The sequence below is a fragment of the Melanaphis sacchari genome, unplaced genomic scaffold (assembly GCF_002803265.2).
Source record: "Melanaphis sacchari strain LSU unplaced genomic scaffold, SCAv2.0 Contig19_pilon_pilon, whole genome shotgun sequence".
NCBI lineage: Eukaryota > Metazoa > Arthropoda > Insecta > Hemiptera > Aphididae > Melanaphis > Melanaphis sacchari.
Genome location: NW_020270975.1, coordinates 1,563,951 through 1,577,353, shown reverse-complemented (window position 1 = coordinate 1,577,353; position 13,403 = coordinate 1,563,951). Strand labels below are relative to the sequence as shown.

The window sequence follows — 13,403 nt, the reverse complement described above, 5'->3', positions numbered from 1 at the left end:
TTTCTTTTAAGTATAAAATAATATTTTTAACTAGAAAGTATCATGATATTTTATTATTTATAATATTTACGTAGTATATTTTAAGCTTTAAGCTTTAAATTTTAAAATTGTTATTAAAAACACATAAAGTTTTAGAATGGGTTTTTAATGTATTTATATTTGAATATAATAGAATTTATTTGAAACGTTGAAAGTGATTTAATGCTATCCATAACTTGTAAGTCAAAATTCACGGTGATATCTATAATATTTATCCATATTTTTTCAATTTATTTTCAAGGACTACCAATAATTTAGCTTTTAAAAAAAAATATTGTGATTATTATTATTAATATTAAATAGTTTATATAGCAGTAAAGCTTAAAAAATTTGGCATAGTATAGTTTCATTATTTAATTATTAAATATCCAATAATAATAAAAAAAAAAAAAAACAATAAAATTTTTAAAAGTCTTTTCGGAGTTTGATTAATGACTGATGACAATTTATATAGAAATTGTATACTATTTTATTACCACCAGAAAATAACCATATTTCATAACGAATTGGATAAGCACTGGGAATAAACTTTTAACCCAAGTCCTAATGATGTAAAATTTATTTTTAAAATCCCAAAACAATCAAAACTTTTTAAGTTATAGATAAATGTAATAAAAAATAATTTAAAAGTAATTCATGTACACTATTTTTGTTAACATTTATTATATGTAGGTACTCTAATTGCCGCAACTGTCGATGCAGTTTTTGAATAAAAATATAAAATTGATGTTCTATTAAAAAAAATTTAATAGTTTTTACGAGTCTCCGACTCTCGTGATACATCGGCTCGACAAGTTTTTACATATCCGCTAACTGCAGGGAATAATTCGAAAATGGATTATTCATATTATTATCGCTAGTTTATTCATTATTAATTTTTTTAAATATATAATATAGGTAAGTATGGTTATACGTACATTCAATAATAAAGTAAACTTCATATTTTTACTGTATTTTTTTTTCTGGTTTGAGAAAAATATACAACACTAAATTCAAATTACTCTAAATAACGATGTGCCTTACTACACTTATTGTTTAGCTATTCATTAAATTTCTATTTCCTATAAAACTAAAAACTGTAAATACGGTTATTGCTTACAAGTTATAATATTTTTAACCGCGAAAAATTCTAAACCCGTGCTAATAGCTATATTCTATTGGTACCACCTGGCTACTCATATTGTTATGTACTTATATAAGCAATATGCTCGTATTTTTATATTAACAGAGTAAGTAAAAGTTTTAAATTTAATTAACAAATTAATCGATAAGTTGTCATATTTTTATGAATAGCTATGAAAATCATGAAAATTTGATCACATATGTACAACGGTCTTCGCATTAAAAACACGGGCATTCTAAAAAAAATTTTTTCACTGTACGACATTAGTCACAAAAATACACACAATTTGATGGATCGTTTCCAAAACCCTACCTAAACGTCTTGGTAAATTTGCAAAAATAATACAAACATATCAAATTTAATGTATTATTATTGTATGAATGTACTTATTCTAAAAAGTTTCACAATCAACCAAGTATAAAGATTCGTAATTTTAAAAATAAAATAAGCGTAATGATATCACCGTACGAATACTGAAATATATCCAATTTTAGGCTATGACTAATTTCAATTTAATATCAGTTTTACATTATATAATACCAATTATTATTATTATGCAATAATTTACATTAATTTTATCGGATTTTTGTTAACCTCTCGGCTGAACAATAATTATTGTTCGAGTTTGTTAATGCAGTTCTAACAGTTTTATTATAAAAATTATAAAAATAACGATTTTGTTCTAATAAAATTGTGCATCGTTGTGTTTGAAGATGGATAAAACTTTAGCCTTCACAAGCACACTCTGATTTTGTCGTTGATAATAAAAAATGTATACATTTATTTATTTTTTAAGTATACTTTTAACTTTTAAGACTACATTTTAAAATATTTTGATTTTTTATGCAATGTAAGGAGTGTTCTGTGGCGATTTACAAATTTCTTTATTTCAAACAAAAGGCAATCTTTTTTATTGTACATTTTTAAGCTTGTGACATTGAAATTAAAATTTGAACGAATGATTTCTGAGTTATTAAAATATACACATACATGAATATTAAGGATAATAGTACTTTAAAATCGTTAAAAAAAAACATAAAGATGATGATATACTTTAATTTATTACTTATTATATAAGTACTAAATACTATATTAATATTCAATAAAAAAAAATTTACAAATTTTAAAGTTTATATTGATTAATGTTAGTTATTAAAATTTTCAAATAATAATAGTCCCAAAATTTTCCAAACGTATTATGAATTAATCTAATATCTTTAGTATAAAAAGTTAAATAGCTTGAAAACTGATTTTTTAAATTTTAATTCAAAAACATTAATATTTAAAAAAAATGAATTAAAAAAGATGTTGATATAAATACAGAATAATGCACTTTAAATGGCAAACAAAATCTAAGCATTTGAAAATATAGTTCATATTATATAATAATAATTAACAATTTTAAATCAGGATTTAGAATAAGTTTATTATTTTGAATCACTCTGTATAGTATAGATACATTAGAAATAAATATAATTTAACAACAGGCTAAAAATCAAATTATACGAATAATATGTTGTAAGTAGTTAATTAATTGAAATTAAATTTTGTACAATTTATTTTATGAAAAGGTAGATAGATATAAAATAAAACTATAATAATAATATATTTTTTTTTTCGACATAAAAATAATTATTTCACATTATGTTCAACTTTGAAGTGTGGTCTAATACTGCATATAGCTAGCATACGTCACTGAAAGTTTTAGAATTTTGTCTTAACAAAAGTGGGGGGATATATTAATCGAGAGCTCCGCCTCCCTTAACCCTACCCTTTAAGTTGTCATAATATGTCTGTGATCCCAATAACATTATATTCGAAAATTAAAAGTCTTTATTGTTCAACCTTTGTGTATTATATACACCGTTACCTTACCTATGAGCTTAAACATTTTTTTTTTTAAAACAAAAATTTACCTATTACATATTTTATTGTATATTATATACATGGTATTTAAAGTATTTAAACGTTATTAATTATTGGGTACTTACTTTATATCATTATTTATTTCTACATTGTCAATAGTCATAGACCATAGTTATTAATATTTATAACTGAATATCCAACCTTCAATTTTTGAAGACTTAATACTCCTCAATTAATAAATTATCTGACGTAATTAATTTCGATTGTATCAAATAAGCAAACCTAACCATCATTCCGGTAGAATTCATGTATATTGTATGTTATATACCAACGAGGCAACCTTATTTAGTCTATTCCTGTTTCTTACCTTATCGCTATGCGTGATCGTTCGCTCAGCATGGCTATAGAATAGGTATGGAATTCAGATATTATAGATATTATAGTGTACTTACCTGTAATTGTGTAATAAATTGTTTTAACATATGAACGTAACATAGCTGTTCGTTTATCAATTTATTTACAGACACGTTCCTCATTCCATCTCTAAGGTAGACTATAGTCGCAATTGCGATTACGCGTAGAAATGCGTCAGGATGAATGAAGTTTCTTCGTAGAGCGGCGGTTAGGTTAGGTTAGTATTAACCTAATTGGCTCTAGAAAACGATGTCAAATCAAGAAATCCAGGACGTGTAATAGGAAATGTATTAAAAATGAACATATACTAAATTGTGTATTATTTATTTAAATACACAATGTTAAACGGGGAGAAGTAATGATCATCTATAGTTCCACTTTATGCAACGGCTTAAAATCGAAAAAAAAGAAGGTACTTATAAACCTTTAGAATTTAACTATTCCATGTTTATTTTATCAGAATCAAAACTAGAAATTTGAGTATTAATTTGTATTTATTATTCTGAAATTATGTCCATTTGACATAAATCGATAAATCCTTGCAAACTACTTACTATATGGACTCGTGTATTTTTTTGGGTTATAGCAATATCTATTTTTCATTCCCAATTTTCCGTATGTTATAAGTGAATAAACCATTGACTTAAATGTAATAGGTACAGTACTATTACATAGAAAACTTGAATTGTAATTTACGTATTTTGACTCATTATATTTTAAAATAAATTGTGACGATTGACTAAATAATTTTAAATAAAAAAAAAAAATAAAAAAATGATATTCTATTTTATAAAAACACAATACAAACTATTATAAGATCATAAGTTAAAAATAGATTATACACTAATGCTATAGTTTAAAAAAAGAGTACTAATTTTATGTTTTGCAGTCATAATAAAAATCAAGACGTGTAGTAATATATTAACATGCACCATCTGTAGACGATGAGATAAAACAACAGTAGTTATGTATGTTGTGTTTAATAGATAGCGCACAAAACCATGATAAATATATTATTTGTTTCACATTATAATTATTTTTTCAGATGGAAATTTGTCGGCTTTTTCTTAGCTCAGTCTTTTTTCATGTATTTCACCACATAGTTATGAAAACGAAAATTTCTAAGATAAATAAAAACATATAATATATTAACTTTTATTAATTTTTTTTTACAGAAATTTTAGTTTATTATTATAAATAATATTTATTTATTTTTTTGAAATGATGTATATTAAGTAATTATTGTTTGTATCTAAACCATTTTACTAACTATATAGTGCTATTTATGTTTGAATCATTATAATAACTTATAGGTTCACCATTAACTTAAAAGTCTCTCACACTATTAAATTCTGAGAGCGATGAATTTATTGATTTTATTATAATTTATATTTTTATTTATATTGTGTATGTATACATGATTAGTTGGTATAGTCCATAGAATGATTAGTTTTTAAAAACATGAGGGCGATTTCTGGTAGAAAATTGAATTTAATACTAATAAATTATTATTATTAGTAATAATATAATGAATGCATAATATTTTCGGAAAATATTTCATCAACTTAATTTAATACTAAAAGTTAGATAAATGATTTTAATAGTTATATCAAAAAACATAACAAGAAATATACTTAGTGATATAGGACGACAGATCGTCTTAACGCGTTTTCGTTTACAATGATATATCATTGAATTTAAATTTAACACACCCATGATAGTGACTCACTCGGCTTTAACCACTCGGCCACCTCGTCAGTGACTCACTCGAAACCTTATGTACAGCAAAGCGGTACCCACTGTTTACCTTTTATTTTTTTCGGGATTGGCTTAAAACTTAAACTTAGAATATAATAATAGGTATAAATTTAAAAATTAAAGCTAATTAAAGTTGGTAAGATCTAATTGTGATTGTTTTTTAAGTAAGACGTTCGTTTTTAAATTTTTTTTTCTTATAAAATGTTAACTATAAATCACTATCTTGATTATTATAATACATTAATACAATCAATAAGAAACGCTGAATGATTTAAGAATTAAATGCGTAGATACATTTTCAGTATAAAATGTATAAAAAAAATAACAAATATTTTTTTTATAATCCTAGCTAACCTTTTTAGTTTGCCTTACATTAAGTATTGATTTTTTCTTTACATTTTAATTTAAAATAACAATAATTATTATACTTATTTTTAGGAATATGATCCATTCTGGTTTTAGACATAGGTACGTTGTCTATAAATTTCTTCCACAAATCAGATATATCTTTATGTCTCAAAAATGACAATTCATCAGTAGTTTTTTTTTGGTATTCTATATTTAGTGGCAAGGGTAAAATATCATATCCTGGACAAACTATCTGCGGTGGATCAAACTTGTGATCATTATAATTTGGCAATGCAACTAAAAAATAAAATTTCAATGTAATTGAATTAAATTTTTATTATTTACTTAAAACATTCTATTAACATTTATTTAAAATTAAAACAATTCTAAAACTAAATAAAAATAAATCAAATCAAATATTAGTCAGTATTGAATAATACAGACAAAGGCCTATCCAAGGTAAAGATGACCAAAACTATACCCGATCAAATTCAAAGGATAAAAGTTAAAATGTTTTCATACATCATATCATTAATATGAAATATTTGTTATTTAATTAAATAACAAATTATATAATATTGCATACTAATAAGTCTATAGTATTAAAGCTAATAGCATTCTGCTGAACGCAAATTTGCTATATTGTACATAATGTTATATTATCTATAGTATTTATAGGCGCCAAGTGCCCAAGTATGTTAGTGTTTCACGAATTGAGCATCTATTATAGGCTATAAAGTTTGTTTCTTTTTCACAATGCCAAATACCCATTGTAATTTTTAAAATAAAACATTTTCGTTTATGTATTATAATCAAATTAATTTATTTGAGATATTATTTTTTTAAAGTATAGACAAATACATGTTATTACGTCTACGTATAAATTACCTACTTGATATCATTGTTCTTATTATCGAGACATCGAAAAGATTAAAGTTTGCACTAATATTTTTAGCTTGTAAATTGTTATGGTGAAAAATGTATGCAAAAAGTTTAAATAGTTTGTTTTTAATATTTAATAATATTTTTAATACCATCTATTAAAAATCCGGCGGCTATGAGTTAACCTATATTTATAGTTGTCATATTATGCTCATGAGTTGATTTAAAATTATTCAAATATTAAAAAAAAAATCTACGTGAATTCTTAATACTATTCTATCATTGAATTTGAATTTATCAGCTAGTAAATTAATTCTAATATGCATAATAACAGAATAAAATGGATTATTTTAAACGTATTACATATTATAGGCTATGTTATGAGTCAGCAAGACTGCTAAATATCTTTACTAATTTTAAATAGCTATAGTAAAAACTTACGGGGAATTTTGTAATATTATATTTTTATAGCATTTTTACCGAGTATTTTTTTATTGATATAATAAGTAGAAAAAAAATCAAAAACAAAAAATGTCAAATGTCTACAAATAGAGAAAGAAACTAATAGTATAATAATATGACATTTTTCAAAAATGTAGAATTTTTTTCAAACTCAATTTTTTCAATTGGAGTCTGTTCATGTTATTGAATATGATAATGTATGTTCTACTATGCTTAAAGAAAATGTCGGTATAATTTTAAAAAAAAAACCATTTATAAATATAGTTTACAGGTACCTAATCCTGGTGGTAATGTATTTCCCGAAAGTTCATCACTAAGTTTTCCTTGTACATTTTCAATATCACGCCTTCGAAATGTACTTCGAACTGGATTGTATAAGTTTGATTTTACCCCAGCTAATTTCACTCTAGGTAAGTTTTTTGATATTAAGTCTGGCTTTAGTTTTTCTGTTTTATTATGTTGACATCCACCAATCAAAAAGTTTCCAAGATGTTCCGACGTTACTTGTTTTGGGTTCTCAACTTCGGCTCTTACCTTCTAAAATACAATTATTATATTTAAATCTCAAGAATAATATAGATTGTAAAAGTAATAAATTACGCGAATTACTTCTGCAGCAGCATCAGTCATAACGTCTATTTTGGTATTAAATCTTTTAATCGCTAAATGTTATTTATTATTATATTAAGTGTGTTTTTCGTGACTTTATAAAATAAAAAATATAGGTCATAATGTATACATATTGTGTCCTTGGTTACACTTAAAAAAAGAAAAAGTATAATTATTATCAATTAATAAAATTTACTATCGTAATCGAAAAAAAAATGCCAACGGCACGTAGTGTTCCCAAGCGGTCTCTCATCCAAGTACTAACTACGCCCGACGTTGCTTAACTTCAGTGATCGGACGAGAACTGGTGTATTCAACGTGGTATGGTCGTTGGCGACGAGTTGGTATTTTGTAATCATATTTAAATAACTTAAAAGTATGTATATGTTCAAATATAATATTAAATACTATACATATTTTACAGTCAATAAAACTCTTATAATATTATAATTCATAGTAACAATGTGTTAGACGAAATAAATCACTAGCTATGAAACACGCCGACGTATTGTATTTAAAAATATCGAAACTTATTTGGAAACTTTCAATTCGGTCGAAAATTGGTGTTTACTTGCATAATATCATACACTATGATATTTTGACTTTTTTTTTTTTTTTGTGAAGAATTTCGTAAAAAATCGCTAGGAAATTAAGTACAAGAAGAATGATGATTTATAAATAATTATACTCAGGCGAGTGCACACTATTGTGAACGAAAAACCAATAAATAGTGAAGAAACCCATTAACTCCAAACTTTAGAATAAAACTTTAATTTGTAACTACGAAAATCAGAATTCAGAGACAAAAATTACGCAAAAGTCAATAGACAGAGACAAAAAGACATGAGGTAAACCTAAACCACTGACGCTACACATTAATCATTTTAATAGTACTGTATAATGTACTATGCGAGAATTCGAGATCGTACCTATATTTTTGTTATCATTTATTAATATTTTGATAACTTACATTCAGTACTCAAGTCGAACAATTAATATAAACAACCTAATGAACAATGGTCTAATTCATAAATAATTACTATCTAAATGTTTTGAAAACACGTCAGGCGCGACGAGATGCAACTTTTGTTGCCTATGCTGACTGTTAAAAAGGCGTAAATAATTATACATATTAATACTCGTGTTTTATTTTTTTGATATATTTTAGAGACGTAATCGCTACAGGCTTTAATCGTAAGCCGGATACGACAGTCGAATTCATAACTATTGATTTTCAGGTGTAACTGTGTAAATGATAACGTCTGTAATAATAATTAATGACTTTCTTAGTTCTTACATCATACTATTTATTACAACATTATTAAAACCGATAAAAATTTATTTTAATAATTCAATAGTATAATAATATTATGTACTTACCTAAAATTAAATTATTCAACACTGAGATTTTTATGGTTCCAGTTATGTATGTATGCCTACAGCTTAATAATTATTTATATCCGAAATTATATAATATTACTAGGCTCGTTATGATATTTAACGAGATCCAGAAACTAGCGCGGTCGACGGTCGTGTTTTATATGTCCAGTGCGTGTACCTAGCTAAAACTATTTTTGGTAGAGATAAAATATTAAGGATATTTTAAAAAATACAATAAATAATATGCTAACATTCTAATACGTTAATAATCAAATACAAGTGAATAAATATTGTTGAAAAACGATTAATTACGACGGAGATAACGAATCAACGATAATTTGACAGTATTTTACGACTGACGTAGATCCACTTCAGGTGTCTAACATGTCATGCTTTTATTAGCGACCATAAAATATGTTTTCTATTTGTAGCTTGCTTTAAAGGTTTATTTTTAATGATATATAAACTTAACACTCGGGACTTTTAAACAAAATAGTAAAATAACTAAATTTATAAAGAATATTATGTTATAAAACTATTTACCGATATTAACTAATGACCATTTCTCTAATTTAATTTGTAGATAATTAATCTTCGTATAATATTTCATGTTTATATATCAGAAGGAAATATTAATTTTTTAGTTGGAGTTTAAAACCCGTTGTTAGTATACCATCTATTCAATGTTAAGAAACGAAGTGAAAGAGATGGATTAATGTTTTATTCTCCGAATAAAAGGTAATTGTGTAGTCATTCAAACAATTATAGTGTAGGCTACTTGTAATCTATTCAATAGTGAGTGGGCGAAATAAATGGAAATTTATTAAATGGTTTTCATGTGGTATAAAATGTTGATGTTATACTGTTGAACAGCAACTAGTAAGTTTGATAATAAACTTTCCAGTGTTTAATTTAAACCAGACACCTGCGAGTAGTAAATTAATAAATTACAATATAATATATTATATTCATACGTATATCAAAGTGAGTATACCTAATAAATCGTTTGCCATTTGATATATTAATGAATATTTTTTGTAATTATGTAAAATAAATATAAGATATATATTTTATTGTATAATATTATTCCTTGAAATTTCATCTTTTTGGACATGTGATTTCACATATTTACTATACTATACATTTATGCTTAGTACAGTATTGTATAACCATTCACCACGTGTTTGTTCTTGTCAAAAATATTACGGTTAAAATAAATAAAAATATAATATCTTAATACTAATATTATGCTAAAGTAACTGATAAGTAGTAGGTAAGTATAATGGTGTAATAAATATTACACGATAAACATTTAAAATGTAAACGTTGTAGGTACTAATTATTTGGTAAAGCTAATATTATAAACACCTTATTTGATGTATATAATTTAAAATATATATCTTTATAACATACAAAAATTAAGCGTACAACGGGTTTGTGTGAAATGCGCTCAAAAACTACACAACCTATTTTAATTTTGATTTTGATTTTGCTCATGTGATTTGGTCAAGTTTAAAACATAAAATAGCTCATATCTCGATTAAAAATATATGATATAGATAAGAAAAGAATAATTGGTTTGATTTTGGGATAATGTGTCTGATATTGTATTATAATTTTAATTATAATTCTAAAAATAACTCTAATTTTGATTTTGTGGCAACAACTGATAACGGATGACGGGCAAAGTATAACATATGGATAACATTATAAAATTTTTATAGTTTAAGATATAAAAAAATAATTACTAAGAATAGTTAAAAATTAACGTTATTTCCTTCATTTATGAAATTAAATTTTCATGTTATCAATTAAGAATTTTGTAAATAGTTTAGTATAGCATTAATTCAATGGATTATAATAGCCACAGCAACGCATGACCGGGTCAACTAGTATAAATATATATATGTTAAGTTACATTAGGTTAATGATTATTTAAAAATATTCGTAATATTTCATTTTTTATTGCATAAAACTATTAAGTTTAAAATACTGTTATTAAGTTGTTTAGTAGAATTAAAAAGTTTAAAAGCTAACAATTAAATTAACGAATTAATATGAAAGACGTTTATAGGATGTGTGTTTTCTTTTGAATTCCTTCATGATATATGTATATTTTATATATTGTATAATTAAATAAATAAATTAATTGAATATATTTTAAACTTAATACTTACTATTATATTTTTAACTGTGAAAACTGAAAATTATTATATTATAGGCAAGTCATACTTTAAATAAATATTAAATAAGTAGTTCTAGTGATGGTAGTAGGTTATATTATGTTATTTAAAAATACACATTATGGACTAATAAAGATATTTTATGTGCTAGGTTAATTGTACCAAGTTTTATTGTTGGGATTTTTTCCGACTACATAATTATTATTTTTTTTTTACAGTGAAATGTTCGTATATATAATTCATTGTGTAATATATGTATTATGTATATTTTATTTTAAAGTAATTTAATTGCAACTTTAGATATTTAAGTTTGAATAAATTAAATACTAATATAATAAACCGGATAGAAAATAGAATACATTAAAATTCATAAAAATAATTTTAAAATTTCTAGTTAATAGTTCTTTGACTTTTGTATAAAATAAAATTTGGAAAACTTTTGATTCTAATTGTAGGTAAAACATGAAAAAGTATATCCAATTTTGAAGCTTTTGAAAAATATAATTACTTATAAGTAAGTGATGTTTTTAATTATCATTTACTTGTAAATTATTATTTTTTGTAGCTACAAAGCGTTATGGTTATCTCATTTTTTAAATTCGTACATGTAAAAATTAAACTCAAAATAAATCATTTTTAATATGTGTAATGTGTATTCATTTTGAAAATAAAATTTATGGTAAATATTAAAAAAAAAATAATTAAAAGCTTACATATCATATTAAATACATTTTGGCTAGAAAAATGCGTAGTTGTACAGTAATTATGGTGTTTTGGCAGTTTCTACTGCGGAACAGAACATATTGTATTCTCGGACGGATATGTTGGTCCGGGGATAGAAGAGATTCATAATAGACAGATTGCTTGTGTGCCAAATTTCTACAAATGCAGTCTAAATGGACCATAATGTAATTTAATGTCTTACCAGACACACAGACTGTGTTCGCTTTTCCTAGTTTCGGTTTATAGTCACTGAAGTCCGTAGTTGTATGGGTACATCTAAACAGACTGTTCCGTTGTTTATCCTAAATTTTACACTTAAAATTAATAATTTGCTCAGTTCAATTTTAATTATATTATCATTTTATAGAAACAATTTTTTTTAAATATTATCAATTTTTTTTTTCATATAAAAAATATAATTAATAGAAAATCATTAAATACTATTTTTACTCGAAATTAAATTTAAATTTAAGGTCTCAAAGCATTTCTTTCGCAATTACCCAATATAAGTTTACATGTCTCATTTTCGTGTTTTTAAATCGCATTTGGCTTCAAGTTCGCACTAGGCACTTTTAGTTGAATATAAAAATAACCATTACGGGATCAGTGGACGTGGAGTTGGCCCGCATTCAATACTCCGGTGCACATTGCGTTGTTGACATTTCATATCCAGCAGTCGCACTGTAGCTATACGTCTTGATAATATGCAAATGTAATCATGACTTCGTCGTATAGAAATTCACGGGTAAGTAATCTAATTAAATTATAGTGTTAATATTATTTGTTTTTGTTTTGTTATAATCTAAAGCACGTTTATTTGTTTATTAATAGCCACCATGGAGATCTCCAAATCAAAGTTATACATCGACTCCAGAACGTCCTACTACTTTAGTAAGTAAATAATATACATTTAAATATTTCAAAATTTTATAAAATATTTTTTTAATTTTTTTTTTGATAATTAAAGGGAACAAGTTCAAACCGTTTCTTAAGTGGAAGTTCATACAGAGCTTTAACTGGAAATTCAGCTTTGCCAACGCGTACATACAACGATGCTACCTCCGTGACTGCATTAAAAGACAAATTTTCTTCCATGGCGAGAGACAAAGCTGTACTAGCTGATAAAAGGATGAGAGTGGCGGCATCAGGTTTCGGTAATAAACCTACTCTGAGAACGGGAAGCGCAAGTCGTTTCGGTGCACCGATTGTTCGAAGTCCGATTAAGGAACAATCTGTAACAGTTTTTGGAGTATGCAATGTACCAGCTATAGAAGCTGCAGATACTCCAGTGGATATTATGGTATCAGTAGTCACTCGAAGTACGTCACCAACACCTCCTGCTCATAGCACATTTCTTAGAAGTAAGCATGCTGGACAACAAGAATTTACTATGTTAATGGTACCACGGAAATATGAAAGAGGAGTGGATGTTAGCTTACAAACTGATGAAAGATTTCTTCGCAATATGCCTAGTTTAAAAGTAGTATCTTCAATTCCTATACCTAGGTATGTTGGTGGTAGATCAGGCTATAATTATTCGAAATCTAAAGATTCTGGATCGACTAGTGATAATTCAGGTATATTATTTTTTATTTTTTTTTTCAAAAACAAAAACA

The 13,403-nt window shown here is 25.2% G+C and overlaps 2 protein-coding genes and 1 non-coding gene across 5 annotated transcripts in view; 1 reads left to right on the top strand and 2 right to left on the bottom strand.

Moving 5' to 3' along the window:
• Positions 1-4,514: 4,514 nt before the first annotated feature.
• Positions 4,515-7,522, bottom strand: LOC112592923. Its single transcript, XM_025337084.1, has 4 exons — positions 7,502-7,522; positions 7,168-7,429; positions 5,629-5,845; positions 4,515-4,563 (listed from the first exon to the last, which is right to left on the bottom strand). Exons 1-4 carry the CDS (start codon positions 7,520-7,522, stop codon positions 4,515-4,517), a joined length of 549 nt encoding a protein of 182 aa, XP_025192869.1.
• A 195-nt stretch (positions 7,523-7,717) lies between these two features.
• LOC112593046 lies at positions 7,718-7,836 on the bottom strand. The gene has a single exon (XR_003114578.1). It is a non-coding gene; the product is annotated as a 5S ribosomal RNA (ribosomal RNA).
• A 4,418-nt stretch (positions 7,837-12,254) lies between these two features.
• LOC112593041 (FH1/FH2 domain-containing protein 3) overlaps positions 12,255-13,403 on the top strand; it is a 43,766-nt gene continuing 42,617 nt past the window's right edge. For all 3 annotated transcript variants that reach the window (XM_025337263.1, XM_025337262.1, XM_025337261.1), the window contains exons 1-3: positions 12,255-12,532; positions 12,619-12,678; positions 12,755-13,364. In XM_025337263.1, coding sequence (XP_025193048.1) covers positions 12,506-12,532; positions 12,619-12,678; positions 12,755-13,364 — 697 coding nt within the window. In that variant the 5' untranslated portion in view covers positions 12,255-12,505. The remainder of the gene's footprint in view (positions 12,533-12,618; positions 12,679-12,754; positions 13,365-13,403) is intronic.